Source organism: Scatophagus argus, chromosome 16, assembly GCF_020382885.2.
Source record: "Scatophagus argus isolate fScaArg1 chromosome 16, fScaArg1.pri, whole genome shotgun sequence".
NCBI classification, from domain to species: Eukaryota; Metazoa; Chordata; class Actinopteri; family Scatophagidae; genus Scatophagus; species Scatophagus argus.
In genome coordinates, this window is record NC_058508.1 from 3,503,539 (window position 1) to 3,520,187 (window position 16,649).

Genomic DNA, 16,649 nt, shown 5'->3' on the forward strand with positions numbered 1-16,649 from the left:
TTGAGAGTATTTCTGCATGAGTTTTATGTAGTTTTTAGGAAAATCCAGCATAGTGAACATTTTTAAACTATAGTTCTTCAGAGCTCAACAGCCACAGTGGGGCTCTGTAACCAGTGGGACCACATTTGTGAGTGGAGTTTGTACTCCTGGTATTACAGTTAGCTTTGGTTTAGAGTGTTCACCAGCAGGCAGACACTGCAGAACTTTAAAATGAAATGAATGATGAAAAAAGAAGAAAAAAAAAAAGGTTTCACAGTTGAGTTGCTCAAGCTATAATTCACAGTTTTACTTCTGATTCCAGTGAACGTTTTTCCCTGATGTGTGTGTGAGCTGATCAAAGCAGAGGGTTGGAGGCAGCATATGTGTGTGTGTGTGTGTGTTCCTGTAGTTGTGGGGACCTGCCTTACTTGTGGGGACAAAATGCAAGTCCCCGCAGCATAAATCACTAAATATTAAGGTGAAGACTTTCTTTAAGGTCATGTTGGGGTTAAGGTGGGGTCAAGCTAAGGGTTAGGATTAGGCAACTAATGTTTATTGTTATGGTTAGGTGGTGGTTAAGCCTCCAGGAAATGAATGGAAGTCAATGTAATGTCCCCAAAAGTGATGGAAACATGACTGTGTGTGTGTTATTGATGGTAGAAATAAGGAGAGGGAAGATGTCTGTACAGCTGTATTGGTGAAATACAGAATATACACATGTACATTTAGGAAAATAACTTCTTATATCGGCCCATCTATGTCTGACAACTTCTTTCACACTGTTTTAATATACAGTATGTTACACATAATGACTCTGCTTAATATACATTACTTTTCATAGGGGAGGAATGTGTGCTTTCTAGTCCTCCTCAGTCTGTCCACATTCCAATATCTCAATAAGCCTTCATTTCTTTCACATGCTATGCATTTAGTTGATCTTTGAGGCATAAAAAGATAACGAAATGGAAAATCATTTTTATTGCATTTTTGGATAAAAACATGAAGTTAGAAGACAAACAGTCCCAACAGCATAATGTGCCTGCTTTTCATTCACCCTCACACACTACCTGTAGTACTTGTACAAAGACATTTAGCCTCCCTCCTGACTGGTCAGGTTTAACTGATATCAGACAAAAGTAACCACTCATTCAGAGAGATTTTGGGTTAACACATTCAGACTTTGTCCTCCAGGTCATCTGTTATGATGTGCAGTCTTTTCTGCTGTGTGGCTGTTCTCCTTGCAGCACCACACCACGCTTGCAGGGTGGCGCTGTGTGGCGCAAAGGTGCTGAGTGCAGAACGTCAGGTGGAGGGGGAGGGGGAGCAGGACGCAGTGCTTGGACTGGGAGAGGGAACTAATTCGGGTGATGGACTTGGATGACAGCTTCTGAGCTCTGTGTCTTCCTCTTCTCTACCTCCTCTCCCCTTCCCCCCTCCACCTCCTCCTTTCCCTCCCCCAGCTCCATGCCCCTCCAGTCCCTCAGAGTTCTCCAACATCTCCTGGATGAGAGGAGGCATGGATCCAGGTATCTCCATTTTCAGTGTGATTACTCGCTCTGCTCCTATGGGAAAGAGGCAGACAGACAAAAAAAAAAAAGAAAAGTGGTGAAACTGTCACAGCAACAAAGGAAATGTTTATAATTACTTAATGTTCTTATAATAATGATTGTGTGTGATTTCTGGGATAACGGCTCAATAAAAATAACAGTGCTCTTTTCTAATGCTGCCGCTTATGGGAAGCATTATTGAGCACCTTTATTGCTATCATCTGAAGGATTATTTTCACTCTGTGAAAAGACAAAAACCAGCAATGAACTGAACTACTAACAGGGATTATTTAAACTGCATTGGAAAAACATGCAAACTCCACATAGAAGGGCCCAGACCGGGATTTGAACCTGGAACCCTCTTGCTATGAGGCGACAGTGCTAACCACTGCACCACCGTGCAATAATATAAAGCTGTATAATATCTTTGTTACTTGTTGGAATCCTCAGCTCCTTACATACTTTATTTTTTACTATATTATTACTATATTTCTTACTATTTGACTATAGCTGTAATACTGTGAGGCTGATCAGTCGATCCCTACGAACCATATGCAGTATTTGTGCGGCTGATGGGATTGTCCCTGTGAGCTATAATAAACTGCAATCACAGAAGGTACCAGAAATATGTCACACTGCTGGCATTTGACTGAACACACAGGAAGCGAATGTAGAGATCGGAACTCAGAACTCAGAACAAGCCTCAGTGTAAACTACCTGCCACTACTGGTGTGTGTGTGTGTGCGTATCTTACCCTTCACACTGATGCTCCTGAGGTCAGTAATCTTCATCAGTATCTTGGGAAACATACAGGGTTTATCAGGCCTCCTCCTCCTCACATAGATCTATGTACACACAGTGACAGGGAGGAAAAGTCTATTTTTATTCAGGTGCTATATTACTATCATTATCCCTTTTCACCATTGATGTTTGAGAGAACTGACACTCTCCTGTTTTGGACACCTTTCTACTTCGTTTGGTGGATTCATTCTTCTTCTGATTCTGGCATACAGAGATGAGGTCCAGCGGCTGACAGACTGGTGTGTCAGCAACACTCTCACCCTCAACAGCAGAAAAACCAAGGGGGTGGTCATGGATTTCTGCAGGTGCAAAGACCACCTTCATCCTGACCACCACCTGTTCAACATGCTGCCCTCTGGGAGGAGGTTTCAGCTTCTTCCCTTGGGCAGTCAGAACTCTAAATGCACAGAAACATCCATCCATGCTTTTTCAATAGCCACGTTGATATTTTATCTCTTTCTTCTACCTCAAAGTGCAGCACTGTTTTCACAGCCTCTGCAAGTAACCCATTTATTTTTTACTGTTTATTGTTGTGTTTATTATTTATAATGCTCACTTGACACTTTCACTTTGTCACTTGACACTTTCATTTTGCACCTTCGTGAGTTTTTTTCTTTTGATAAATTACTATGTTTCTGTCAATAACGACTGTGATTTCTGGGATGATCCAGTTTTATTTTACTTGTTTAATTCGTTACACACACATACACACTTGACTGTGTTCTTTTCTAATTCTGCTACATATGGGTATGTTTTACTGAGAACTTTTATTGCCATTATTTAAAGGATTATTTCCACAACACCCCATGAAAAACAAAAAGAGCTGACTTACTAACAGGCATTACATGTGTTTATAAAAGCTTGATATATCTTCTTCCTCTGTGCCATAGAGTTCCACTGTTTGTCCAAAATTATAAAACACATCAATGAGCCACGCTGTCGCACTATTCTACACTGTAGTTTATTTTGATTAAACTACAAAGACACTGTCCTGCTGCCGCACTTACTCACTAGAGCGCCAAATATGGATTCATCCACCGCTGAAGACAGTTGCCAACAAATGAACAATTTCTTCCTGCTTAAGTGACATTTGATAAAAATTACTGAGAAAGGGACAAACACATTCTTGATTTGAGTCTTCTTGTGGAATTTGACAGTACTCAAAATACAGAATATCTAGCAGAATTAAAGCCTTTGGTTACCTTCTTTCTTTTAAGGTAACCTACCTGTATTGTAAATGTACTGATATGGTTCTATAATAATTAAATTGTCAAACCTTCAAGGCTTCAACAATTGGCTCCTGAAGAACATCCACCTTGTCTGCCTCCTCCAGATCCTGACGGTCTACACACGCACAAAACAAAAATATGATACACAACTTGTTACTTTGGCTGTGTTACACATTTATACTCTATAAAAGTACACAGAACAAGACTCTATACACATCTATGTAAATGCAGAAGGCAGTTTCTTTGATCGCTGTCCTAATAATGATTTTTTTTTTTTACATCACAGCACTAATATTAGAACAACTCATTATATCATTTCACATTCCTGGGAAATCAAGTGCAATACCTCCACAGAGCAGGCAGATGGCGCTTAGTAATCCTGTCTCTGCGTCGTCCATCTCCAGCGGGAGCAGCTGGTTGGCGAAGGAGAACACAAGGTCTGTGAGAGGGCCAAACCCGGCATTGTGCATCTGTGTGCGGTTCAGCGTCAAACCGTCGGAGAAAGTCATGGTGTCCTGGTCTGGGGTGTAGCGGGTGCAGATCCTTAGAATCTGGGAAAGTGGAATGAAAACATGAAGCCAAAGCTTTCCAGGAAGGTTTTCACAGCTGTGCATTTTTAAAGTGATAAACTCACCAGTATGTCGAGGCAGGCGGCTTTGAGCAGGGTAATCTGGTCAGCTATGGTTAACGTTGTGAAGCCAGGCAGCTGCTTGGCAAACTCCACTGTCTTAATGATGCACTTAGTGGACAACTCGCTGAACTTGTCCCATAGGCTGACGTCCAGAGAGACGCGGTGCTCGGAGCTGTTGCTCTGCAGGTTGGGGAGGTCAGGAAGAGAAGACAGACAAACACAGACAGTTTTACCTGTGCGTTCAGTTTATTTTGCACTTGCAAGTTATTTTGTTTTGTTGTGTATTTTTGGAGGAAAATATGCTTGTCTGTGGTGAGTGTACCGTGGTGTATTTTCCCAGCTGACAGAGGGAGGGAAATGTGTCCTGATGGGCGCGGCGAACTCGTTCAATCATCTGCTCCGTGTCTGCTGACAAGACGTAGATCTCTGCCTCCCCCTGCTTCTTCTCTTCCTTCTTCTTCTTCATTCTGTCATTTCGCACCACTGATGGAAGAAGAGATTTAGTGATTTAGAAGGATTTTAGCTCAGGAGGGAAAGCAGTGATATATGCTGAACATTTAAGATCTTCATTCAAGGACAAGGAGGCTTCTCCTGTTAGAGTGATGAGTGACATAACAAGAGTAAACTTTTGTGCATATTTATGATTCACAGCAGACTCTGCCTGCTGGTAAATCCAAGGTCAGTCCTTTCTGGTCTTTTCTACATTGAAGTTTTTTCAAAAGTTGCAAGAAAACTCCCCTGCACTGTCTTGACAAGCAAAATGACATTTTGTCTACACTTTCAGCACCACACTCACTATATGTAGTCCTCTCAGTTTGCATCCACAACGTATTATCAAAGTATTATTATAACTACAATGCAGTGACATTTAACCAAGCAGTGAGGTTCTAATGAAAAGAGGTCACACAATGGGAAATGAAGATTGCAGTATTTCTGGAGTTGACACATAAACAGGGACAGTTTTTCTGCATATGTTGCAATAATTTGATGTTTCCTTTTGTTTCCCTTTAATTCTGCAAGAACAGAGAAGCACAACAATAAATGGAAAAGCAGGTGCTATATTGAGGCTTGAGGCTGGTTTTTATCAATTAAAAGCAGTGGTGGCACGGGGCATGTATTAACTGGCCACCAGAGGGAGACAAATATCAAGGTTAAAACACATCAATGTGCAGAGGAGTGCATCCGTTGAAATGTGTTGCTTCTCAGCCTATATTTAATATCAGTTTACACAAACATTAACCCTTTGCAGGAAGTACATTTTTAATATCCTTGCCAAAGAAGCTGGTTATTATCAATCAATGGCAAAGGTAGTGTGAGGTATGTATTAATAATAAAAGGCCACCAGAGGAAGACAAATATCACAAACACATCACTGTGCACACTCTGAAATGTGTTGCTCTTCCAACTATATTTAATATATATGTGAGTGTGTGACACACATTAACCTTTTGCAGTATCTTATCAGTATCCTTATCCAGTGTGACATAGTTAGAATGAAAATGAATCTAATATGCTGTACTCACGTTCCTTGGACATGCCAACATCGAGGCATTTCTGCAGTCGACAGGACTGGCACCGGTTCCTCGTCACCTTGTTTATGACACAGACTTTGTCTCTGTGACATGTGTACACCATGTTCTTCTGGATACTCCTCCTGAAGAAACCCTGACACAGCCAAAAAGGAGGCAATAACTGAGAAGGAGGAACGCAATATCTGCAGGTGCAGGTCAACACCAGCAACACAAAATGTGGGCAGCCCTGGCATAAGAACCTGCACTATTCACATTTATCATCACTGCTGCACTTGCATGCTCTGTTGTTGATGGGCAGCTGGTAGGTTAGGACATGAGCTTGACCACAAACACACAAAAACCCACACACAGATATCAAAGTAGATACTAATTGCATGCACAGTATGTGTGTAGGATTAGATGAAGCAAAGAAGCTTACAGATCCTAAGGCAAGTGCAAAGTTCATGACCTCTATGCATACATATTATGCAAATACTCAGCAGTCTCACGTTACTATTTTTAATTCCTGTTTTCTAGCTATCGCATGCAACTGTGTCAGTTTAAGTTTAGCTCATGCATATGTTTAGCTGCCTACCTTGCAACCCTCACAGGCGCTGACTCCATAGTGGTATCCTGAAGATTTGTCCTGACATACGAAGCAGGGCTTGTAGATGCGAGGCGGAGGAGGTGGTGAAGGGGGGCTGGGTATGAGCAGGTCCTCTCCTGAACTCGTGCTTTCGGTCTCTATAGCTGCAGGAGGAGACACAGGGAGGAAAATCAAGGACATTTAGTATAGCTATAGGTGTGTTAAGACGTTAGTATCTTTCTGCTTTGACTGGAGCTGTAGTAAGATTTGGAACAATTCAGGTTTTATTTGTTTAGTAGAATTGACGGTGCCCCTTTTCTGCTACTGCACCAAATGCTTCAAGTTAAAGACTGGAGAAGATTTGTGATAGGTGAGTGGATGCAGGTAAGCCAACTATCAGTCATACATGGCAGCATGAAGGCCAAAATTTGCCTCCAGTTTAAATGTGTGCAGTAAAACACGTCTTTGTACAAGCTGAGGGAGGAGAAGCTGATTAGCAAAACATCCTGTTCACCTTACGCTACCTTATGTACACCAAATGTTACTAAGATTTTTGGATACCTTTTGTTTGCACTATATTGTGATTAAAATTATTATAGTTAGATAAGACAACCGATTCCAGACACGAGTCTGCAGGTAAATACGAAGTTACAGCTCGCAGCCAGGCACGAAACGGGACTAACAGTTGGCCTGGCCTGGCTGAACAAAAACAGAAAGGCTGCTGTTGTTAGCAAACCACAGACTGCCAATGATAAAGTCATTACTAATAAAACCAACACACAGGCTGGTATATGGTTCCATAACTGATTTACTGACATTGACATTTTTGTCTTTACAGTAGCCTGACATGTAAAGTTGGGCAGGTAGTACATGTCCAGCAGTCGTGGGAAGCCACTGGGTAGCCTATTGTTAGCAGTGGTGAGCAGACCCATAGCTTTGCTCATTTGGACACTAAGTCACAACCCCTGCAGTCTTTTTTCCTGCTTTGATTGAAACGGTCATATAACAGGGATTTTCCCCTGATGTTTTCTTGTCATTTTTGTTACTTTTTTTTGTTTTTTTGTAACTTTCTGTTACTTTTGGTTGGAAAATAACAGCAGACCGCACAACGTTTTTATGGTACAAGCAGAGTGTTTTTGCTAGAAGTAAGGAGGAATATGTTTGTTCTTCACCAAAATCTGTGGGTTTCCTGGACTCTGTTATTTTGTTATTATTTTGTTTTTTCAGAAATGCTTTTTCTTTCACTTTATTTCACTGCGCTGCCTCTCACACACTTTAAGCTTACAGACATAAACTGTCTTCTTGTGCACAGTCTTTTGGGGCAATGCACACCTGTCATTTGTTTATCTATGTTCAGTTAGATACAAGAGCTGACAAGGGACAAGAGACAAGTTTTCTGTAAATTCACTCTTTAAAGAAAGCTTCATCTTTGTTAAAATTTAAACAGGACTTCATTCCTATAGGGTGCTACTTTTTACCGTCAACAACAAGTCCACTCACTAGGCTGGTGTATTCAGGGCATTACAATCTGGTGGTTTACCAAAGCATCAGAGACAGAATTTCCTTTAATTGACAAGTAAAATTACGGTGCGTTGGATTGTGTTCTTTCAAACGGAACTCCTTCCTGTTTTGGAAATTCTTACGTAATTTAATCGTGTCAGTGAAAGAAACAGTGGAGGAGTCAGCTGCACATCAGCAGATATGCAGTAAGTAAACCATAACATCCCACTCCTAAGTCTGCATCTAGGTTTTATTTTTGTTCAGAGACCTGACAAAGACAGACTATGACACAGTTTAAGGTCCTGACCCTTGAGATTAAGGCATGCCAGATCCTCAGTACAAAGTCCACGTAACATCCAACTGAGCCTGTGTGTGAATAGAGCAGGCTGACTACAGACAACACAACAACTCTGTGGACGTGTTGATGTTTTTATGTATGGGACTGGTGTCGACCTGGAAGGATAGAAACATTTTGCCAATAAATTGCTTTCCACTCTTTCACTGATACTTTGGACACATTCAAACACATGTAACATTAATATAAACCCAAAAACTGCTTTGTTCACCATCCTCAGTGCACTGTAAACAAAACACTGATTTCCTCAGTACACTTTTTGCACCATGTCCTGCCTCCACCATGCTCTACCCAGGCCCCACCCCTCACCTAAATCAAATAGACATATTTCCAGTCACTGAGACTGTCTGATACAGACAGCCTCCTGGTGCGTGTTACATGTGTGAAAGGGCAACTCTGGACAATGTCTCGAGCTGATTCTCAGAACAAGGTCTGAAGTTCATTTGAAAAAAAAAAACAGCTTTAGTTACCAGGACCATGCGTAGCTCTTCTGCCTCTCCCTCTCTCATTCTGCCACCTCTAACCTAACACACACACACACACACACACACACACACACTCCCCTCCCCCTGCTTTAGTAGCCATACCAGACATTCCACTACAGAGGAGGCTCAGCTCCTCTCTACCGGGTCCGCTCTGTTTACATAGAGAGGGAGAGAGACATGGACACGCAGACAAGAGGTCCTCGTCCTCCTCTGCCATCTTCATCTCTCCTCTGTTTGTCTTCTCACTGATACACCAGCCAACAGTTCAGCAGTGTCTGGCCTCTTAAAAACTTCTCTCCTCCTCCTATTTCCAAGTGTCTCACTCTGTTCTCGTGTGTGTGTTGGTTAATCTCTTCCTATTGCCTCCCACTTCTGCTTTAGCAACCAATTCCTGAACACAAAAAAAGAACTGCTCAGCCTTTAACTTTAAGTTTCAATTCTGAGAAATAATTTCTTGTTGTTGAGATGAGGAATTGGGAGTTTTTAACAGAAAGCAATAATGGTGACTCACTTTAAAAATGTGCCTCAGTAGGATATCATCCATTTTTATTAGATGAAATGATGATAGCGTTTTTATAAATAGATAGAGTAAACATAATAAAATGACACAATATATATATATAATATGGTAATTTCAAATAAATATTATTTTTGTGACTCACTTTAAAGCTTTTAGTGCATTTTTAACCAAAAGACCAATTTTTGAGCAAATCTAGACATTCATGAGAATTGGATAGATCTTACAAAACTATCCTAAAGAAGATATACTATGATGTGACAGTAAATAAATTTAATTTGAGACTGTGACAAGAGAGGCTGTAAAAATGACATATAAACGCATTTGATTTCCCTCAGTATTTTCACTGCGAGTGTTTTTCCATCCCACAGCACAGCAGGTAACACAAGTGGTTTACCTGTTGGAAGTGAGCTGTTTGCAGAGGTGCAGTAAGTCTGTTGTCTGCAGCTCTTCATCTAACATCTCACTGAGGCTGTTTCTGTCTCTGCTTCTCCTCCCTGCAGTATTGAAGATTAGCTGCTGAGAGAGCTCTGCTAATTTAGTCCTACACACATTCACTTTCCTAAAATATATTTTCTTCCATTTTACTTTGTTACGTAAAGCCTTTCATTATGAAGCAACAAAACTGTGGAATGCGACCTTGACTTGTTCACATTAAGTACGTAAAATCTGTATTTTTAAGCAAAACGGTTGCAGTGTTTTAGTGTCATCTGCTGTCACTGTTGCGCGGTGTTGACATGAAAGGTGACATATCCTTACAAATGCATCAACTGTAGGTTTGTTCTGTATATTAAATATTATTGTAACTGAGTTGTTCTAGAAAATTAAGTGCTATTGAATAGGTCCATGTCTCATTATAATCAAAAAATGAAAATTGTGACAGAGCTGTTCCGCCCAAGTCCATCATTACAGCGGACAACAAAAAAGTCTAATGAACCTCTGCCTCTGTTATTGCTGTCATCTCTTCTCTGACATTTCTCAAGGTGAATGGGAAAGTCACATTTGTCGTCATTACACAATACAGGAACGCACAATGGAATGCAACTGTAGCAGCTTTCAACGAAACTAAATATTGTACAGTGTAGAGGACATAATAACAATGTAATGACCCCATTGCTGCCTCACACTTGTCAAGGGAACAACTCTAACAAATTAAATTCAGTCATCAATCATACGCTTACACTCTTGCTGGGCTTTAAATGATGGCAAGTCTGGACCATCTTTGGCCAATCCAGAATTGGCATGTTAAATGTTATCCAGCACTGCAGTAATCATCCAGATCTAATGTATAATACTGTTACATGGTCTCCCCAGACGGTCCTGGCTTTATGCCAGCCAGCAGTTCCTGAACAGGGGCCATGCTTAGAAATCGGCCCTGGATACTGCTCCCCGGACAGGTAACAGGACGTAGACCTAAGTACTTCGGCATGATTTTTGTAGACTCATTTTTAAGCCCCACATATAGTCAGTCATTATCCCTGCTAATGGCTTTCTCCTGATGCCAATCCAAAACCAAACTAATGAGTGAACATACAGTCCAGTAACATTCTTGGACAAACTACTAGCAATGTGGATCCAATTCTTTATCATGGTGTATGTCATCATTATGCTACAGTGTGTGTGTGTGTTTGTGACTATGTATGTCTATATAATGGAAAGTACAGTGTAAATCCAATTGAGAGATGATTTATAAACGTAATAATCTGATGGGTGTGTTTGTTTTTGACTAATCAAATGAAGTAATACCTGACAAGTCAAGGTATTTCATCACACTGATGCAACAATCCTGTAAATCCAGTTATTGCCAAAAAGCAGTGACCACACAATGATTTGCTCACACTGGCCTCATGTCATCAGAGATGTTAAAGAGATGATTACCACAGGAGAAATGGCACCTTAAGACTTTTACAGTTTGCTGTGGTTCGCATCATGTGCAGGAGCAGAACCTAAAACTCTGCATCGTTTAGTCAATCACTTGACAGCTGGTCACAAAGAAAATTGTGGAGTAACTGTTTCCTATCAATATTTGATTTTTTTTATCAATTTAATCAATTTGATTCATATATGATGGCTCCAGGTTCTAAAAATTTGAAGATGAACCGCTTTTCTCAGTGGTACATCATAGCAAACTGAAAATCTGGGGTCAGGTTGGACAAAACAGTTGATGACTTGACCTTGTTCTATATTATTTTGTGATGGAAATAATCAAGAAAATAATCCGCAGATTAATTGATGATAAAAATAATCATCAGTTGAAGACATAATTAGACTCAGATCAATACTGAACTTTACTGCAAGTTCTTTCAAGTGTCTTGTTTACTGGCAGATATACGCCATCACTGAATTGTATGAGAAGCTAAAGGAATACCAGCCAAGCTAATGTATCAGGATTTAATGCAGTGTATTGTGGCTGAGTTGGACCTCTCCTTTCTCTTCCTTAACAGCATAAAATAGTATGCAACATTAGGCAGCAGCTTTTCGTTTTTAACTGGCACTGGCTTTTGGTGGTTAAAATGCCAGACATCACTGGCAGGTCATATCAGCTGTCACTAATTAACTGTAATACTGTGGGAAACCTGAAGACACGCCAAAATGAAACTTTGTTTTCCGTGCGCTCTGCAGCTGGTGTCCATACTCAAAGAACATTAGAGAGGGAAGAAACTCCACTGCAACACTACCGTTCAATCACTGGTGGATTGAGCACTGATTTTGGGGCTCTGCATAACTGCCCTTTCAGTGGATTTCAGTGTGTAAAACGATATCCAGGTGTCAAGAAACCTCATATTTTTATAATATACATGAAAATACCGTGAGACACCAACTGCCACATCAAACCTCAGTTCTTATGATATCAATAATTTTAGCTTATCAAGTTTGAGCCAGGACCAGAATTTAAATCAAGCAGCTCTTCAAGAATAATATGCACCACATTTAGTAAGCCATTTCAATGTGCATGCTGCTGCATAACATTTTTCACTATGCGTACTGAGCATCCTTGGCACATTGATTTCTTTCACGATGAATGAAGTTCAACCTTATCTCATTTTCAGGTTGTAGCATTAGTGGCACTGAGCAGCTGTATCATTTAGGTAAACATGAACACTGAATAGGATTTAGTTTCCACAAATATTCAATATCAAAGGACTCAGCAATAAAGATTTCCCACATACCCAGGGCAATTAAAATGCCACCTTGAGCTAGCAAATCTTGCAACCCAAAAACAATTTAACACATTGTTTTTTTTTCCAGAACTGCTGATGTAAATACTGAAAGAGTGAGCCATCTCGCTTCCGTCACACCTCTGTTGAAAGCTGTGAAGGCGCAGAACCGATTTGAACATTTCAATTAAAATTCTGCGGTTTACTGCAATGAACTTCAGTTTGTTGTTGTTTGATAACCACTGATAAATCTACTTACACAATAAAAAAATAATAAAGCAAGTAGATTTCTGACCCACTTGCCCAACAGGGTAAGTGAGAAAAAACATTAACGTTGAACCTCAGGTCCAAAAAACAGAGAAAACTTGACAAACTTGTTTCATTTTGAAGGTCTTGCCAGAAAGTGACAAAACAGGAAAATGCAAAGTAGACTAAAATAACAACATAACAACAAACATTAGCTCTGCAGAGCTGCTGTTTCAATACTGTATTGAAGTTCTGAGCACAGACAACTACACAGCATGGTCCATATTCTTCATACTGTCTCTGATAGATGCAAAAGATGTGAAGATGTGACGTGAGAGAACAAATTTCTAGAGTCAGATACATGCTTTGCCAAAGGACTCTGGCTAGAACGAATGAATAAATAACCAGCTCTCCTCTGCCACTCTTTTAACATTTATCTGACGGAAGTGTGATCCTGCACACGCACACACACACACACAAACAGAAAGGAAGACATCAACGCAACCGTTTTCACACACTCAGGTCAAACTTGGTCAGTATAGCCTCACATTCCCAGACAAACTGTGACTGTGGGTGACTGTGTATGTGCGTCACTGTGTGTGTGTGTGTGTGTGTGTGTGTGTGTCCAACAGACAGAAAGAGAGGTCATTCAGTGCAGGGAAGTGATGACTGGGCAGCTGACACAGGAAAGAAAGAAGCAGATAGAAGGAGAAATAAAGAGAGGGAGAGATGTAGGTCACTTCCCAATTGTCAGTGAGTCACTGCTCTGGATCACACCCAAACACACACACACACACACACACACACACACACACACACACAGAGTGAACCACTCTATCCCCCTGCCACTGCTGACATGTCGCTGGAGCAAGGGATGAATGTGTGTGTGTGCTTTGCATCTGTGTACGGCCTTTGACCTTTGAACCTGTTTGACACGCTTCATTCTAGTCACGCACAACGACACACACACACACACACACACACACACTAAGGGTAATCTTCCCTGTCATTACAGCCTTGAATTTACGAGCCTTCCCCTCTTGCTTCTATATGTTTCTTTTCTCCTCTGTTTCTCAGCAGACAACCAGGGACCACTTTCGCCTCCCTCTTTACGACTTAAACTTGGCTGTGCAAGGGCCATGTCACGGTGACATCACCACATCATCACCCTTGGGTTACTGTCTGACATATGACAGTGGAGTAGGTCAACTCACAGCAAACGGGTCCTGTATTTGTGGGTTTATGTGTCTTAGTCTAGTGTACCATGCCTCCTTGCCAATGCATGCTGGGATTGGCACTAGTCCTCACAATCCTGGGTCAATAAAGATTATTAGTAATAAAGGAGCCCAAAAACTGATATTTGGAACCGATAAAAATTAAAATCTCCATATAGGATTCTAATATTTTGGACTTTGCAGCTATGGGATATTGAGATAAATGGCCTTAAAGCACCATGTTCAGTGCACCAGTTTTACCAGGGCTCATTACGCTAATGGTTTAACTATTTGGTCTATAAAGAAGAAATCAGTGAAAACACACAGATCAAGAATTGGCTAAGGCCCAAAGATGGCATCTTCAAATGTAACATTTTGCGTGACCATCAGTCCAAAACCCAAAGATAATCAGTTTACTATCACATAGGACAAAGAAAATCAGAAAATCCTCTTAAGTTTGAGAAGCTGAAAACCAGGTAATGTTTAAAATTGTCTGTGTGAAAAATGACTTTGTGTCATAGTAGTTTCAGATTACATGTCTGAAAATGTACAAAAAAAAAACCCCACTCTGAGCTCATTCTCACTCACTGCGAGGTCAGGAGGGGATTTGATAAATGAATGCAGGCAGCTCCTGATCTGGTAGGGTCATAGAGTCACTCCATTGAAAAGCATAAACCAAAACAAACAGCTACAGTAACAATGTTGAAAAGATACATTAATTCCCATCATACCATTGCTAGAAAGACAGATGCAGCATTTGTCAGAAGTGTGTTTTTGTGTGTGTGTTTGTGTGTGGGGGTATTACTTCCTTAGTGTCTTCCCTTACTTCAAAGTTCTTCTATTATATACTGATGTAATTTTGTCAACACTGACTCACACAGCGTCAATCATCGTGTTCACTGATAAGGAAGATATCCAACCCGTACGAATGTGCACTTGATTTAAATGGTGCAGACACCATCAGCAAGAGGTGTAGAACAAGCTCATAAATACCTTAAGGAACTAACAATCAAAGAGCATACCAAAGGAAACATGCTGAGGGGGCCAAGGAAGTAAAACTGAATGTCACTACATGTTGTATAAAACAGTAGTGTGCTCATTTCCCATCGAGTTAATAAGAGGCTAAAAAGAGGCTGTGAGGCACCTGATACCAGAAGCGGGGGTCGGACGTCCCAGTTGGAACCACTGAACCCTTGCACTCACCCCCCTAAGCTGACAATAAATATCAAAGCCTAAGTAAGAGCTATAACCGCCAGCACCCCCTTGTCATCTTTCAACAAATGCCTTTATCTACACTGACTAAATGTGATGTGCCCTGCAGTTATTCTGTTTACACATCCAAAAGGGCAACAGATTTTCAAGGGGACTCACAGTGGCTGGATCCGCTCCAGTGCCTACCAGTCACCAGGGACCCTCCGAACGGACGCTGGAGTCCCCCGACACCGGACAGGAGTCCCTTCTCTGGCCCGAGCCCAGGGGGTCTGTGGTAGTAGTCCATGCTGAGAAAGGAGCCGGGACTGGGGCTGCTGGGGCTGGGGCTAAAACCCACAACATCTACGCTTTCGTACATCCCCGGGAGAAGCGAGTCGCGTTTGATCTCCTTGTAGCAAACAGAAGGGAAAAAAAAAGATCAAAGCGTCCTGAACAGCGAGGAGAGAAAGAGGAAGAGCGGGAGGGAGGGAGGGAGGGAAGAGTTCACATCTTCGTAACAGACTGATGGGAGGAGGAGGAGGAGGAGGGTGAAGAGCGAAAAAGATATGACCGCTCCCGGTGACCTTTCAGCCCTTGAAGGAGGACAGGCGATCAACTGTGTTTATTTTCGCTCTCTTTGCTGTTCGTTATATGGTTTTTGCATGTCCGGAGCGAGTTAACACGACAAATTCAACGTTGTTGTCTTCTTCTTCTTCTTCTTCTTCTTCTTCCAGTCCAAATGCTACAAGTGCCACCGACCTAACTGCTGGTGGAGTTGAAGCCCTCGTTACTTTGTAGCACCAGAGATTAAGAAGGCAACTACGGAAAAGAAATACTGTTATATTACATTACTATGCACCAGTACAAGTGTAGTGTGTATAATGTTTCAAGAGTTTATTACCTCAGCGCCTGAAGCCTATGTCTCTATGCTTTTAAACGGGTTTGCCTCAGTATTTTTATAGTAGCTGAAATAACAATGAAATAGCAGTATCGCTTGCTAATCCTCGTATCCAGGCAGGCGAACAGCCCGTTTCGTTTACAGACGACTCCTTAATGTCACAGTCGGTACTAGTTGTCCTTAAACCCAGGAATGCAATGAATGAACGTATCCGCCACCGAAAAGTAAAAAGATCCAGTGAGCTCCGTGTCGAGCCAAAGCGTCCACAGAATAAAAAACAGCACTGACACGATAACGCTAAAAGCGCACAGTCATAGGTGACTTTGAACTTGCCGCTGTGTGTTCAAGTAGCAGAATATCCAAACGTAAAACTGACGGCGGTGAGGTAGGTCGATATATCCGCGGAGGTCTGGGTTTGTGCGCCTGTCGCTGCTGCTTGTTGACGTCCAGCAGCCTTAAAGGCAGGAGTGTCCTGTGGTAACCTCTGCTCTGTACCCGACGGCCTCTCTCTCTCTCTCTCTCTCTCTCTCTCTCTCTTTCTCTCTCTCTCGTTTGTTGAGTGGCACCGGCTGCGCACGAGCTCCACCTACCTGCCCTGCGCGTGGCTCCAAAATGCGTCCAACATGTGGCTACTACCGACTACAGTCCACAAATGAATAACTACTAATATGTCTGCTATTACAACTCATAGCAGTACTATCATGATTACCAACTGCTGTTTTCTAAATATCTTATTAATCTCTGTCGTGCTGTATTACCATACATATTCCTCGTATTTGTTCATATTTATATCATTATGAC

General features: G+C 41.5%; 1 protein-coding gene across 4 annotated transcripts; it reads right to left on the reverse strand.

Annotated features, from left to right (window-relative positions):
- Positions 1–942: 942 nt before the first annotated feature.
- LOC124073262 (retinoic acid receptor alpha-B-like) lies at positions 943–16,360 on the reverse strand. Of its 4 annotated transcripts, none has more exons than XM_046415386.1 (10): positions 15,852–16,360; positions 15,131–15,359; positions 6,294–6,448; positions 5,711–5,852; positions 4,510–4,670; positions 4,191–4,367; positions 3,903–4,107; positions 3,604–3,671; positions 2,281–2,371; positions 943–1,541 (listed from the first exon to the last, which is right to left on the reverse strand). In XM_046415386.1, exons 2-10 carry the CDS (start codon positions 15,327–15,329, stop codon positions 1,282–1,284), a joined length of 1,458 nt encoding a protein of 485 aa, XP_046271342.1. In that variant the 5' UTR covers positions 15,330–15,359; positions 15,852–16,360; the 3' UTR covers positions 943–1,281. The 4 variants fall into 4 exon arrangements, with proteins under 4 accessions (XP_046271342.1, XP_046271341.1, XP_046271340.1 ...); XM_046415385.1 differs by having other exon boundaries at positions 15,131–15,769; XM_046415384.1 differs by having other exon boundaries at positions 15,131–16,360.
- Between the last annotated feature and the right edge of the window lie 289 nt (positions 16,361–16,649).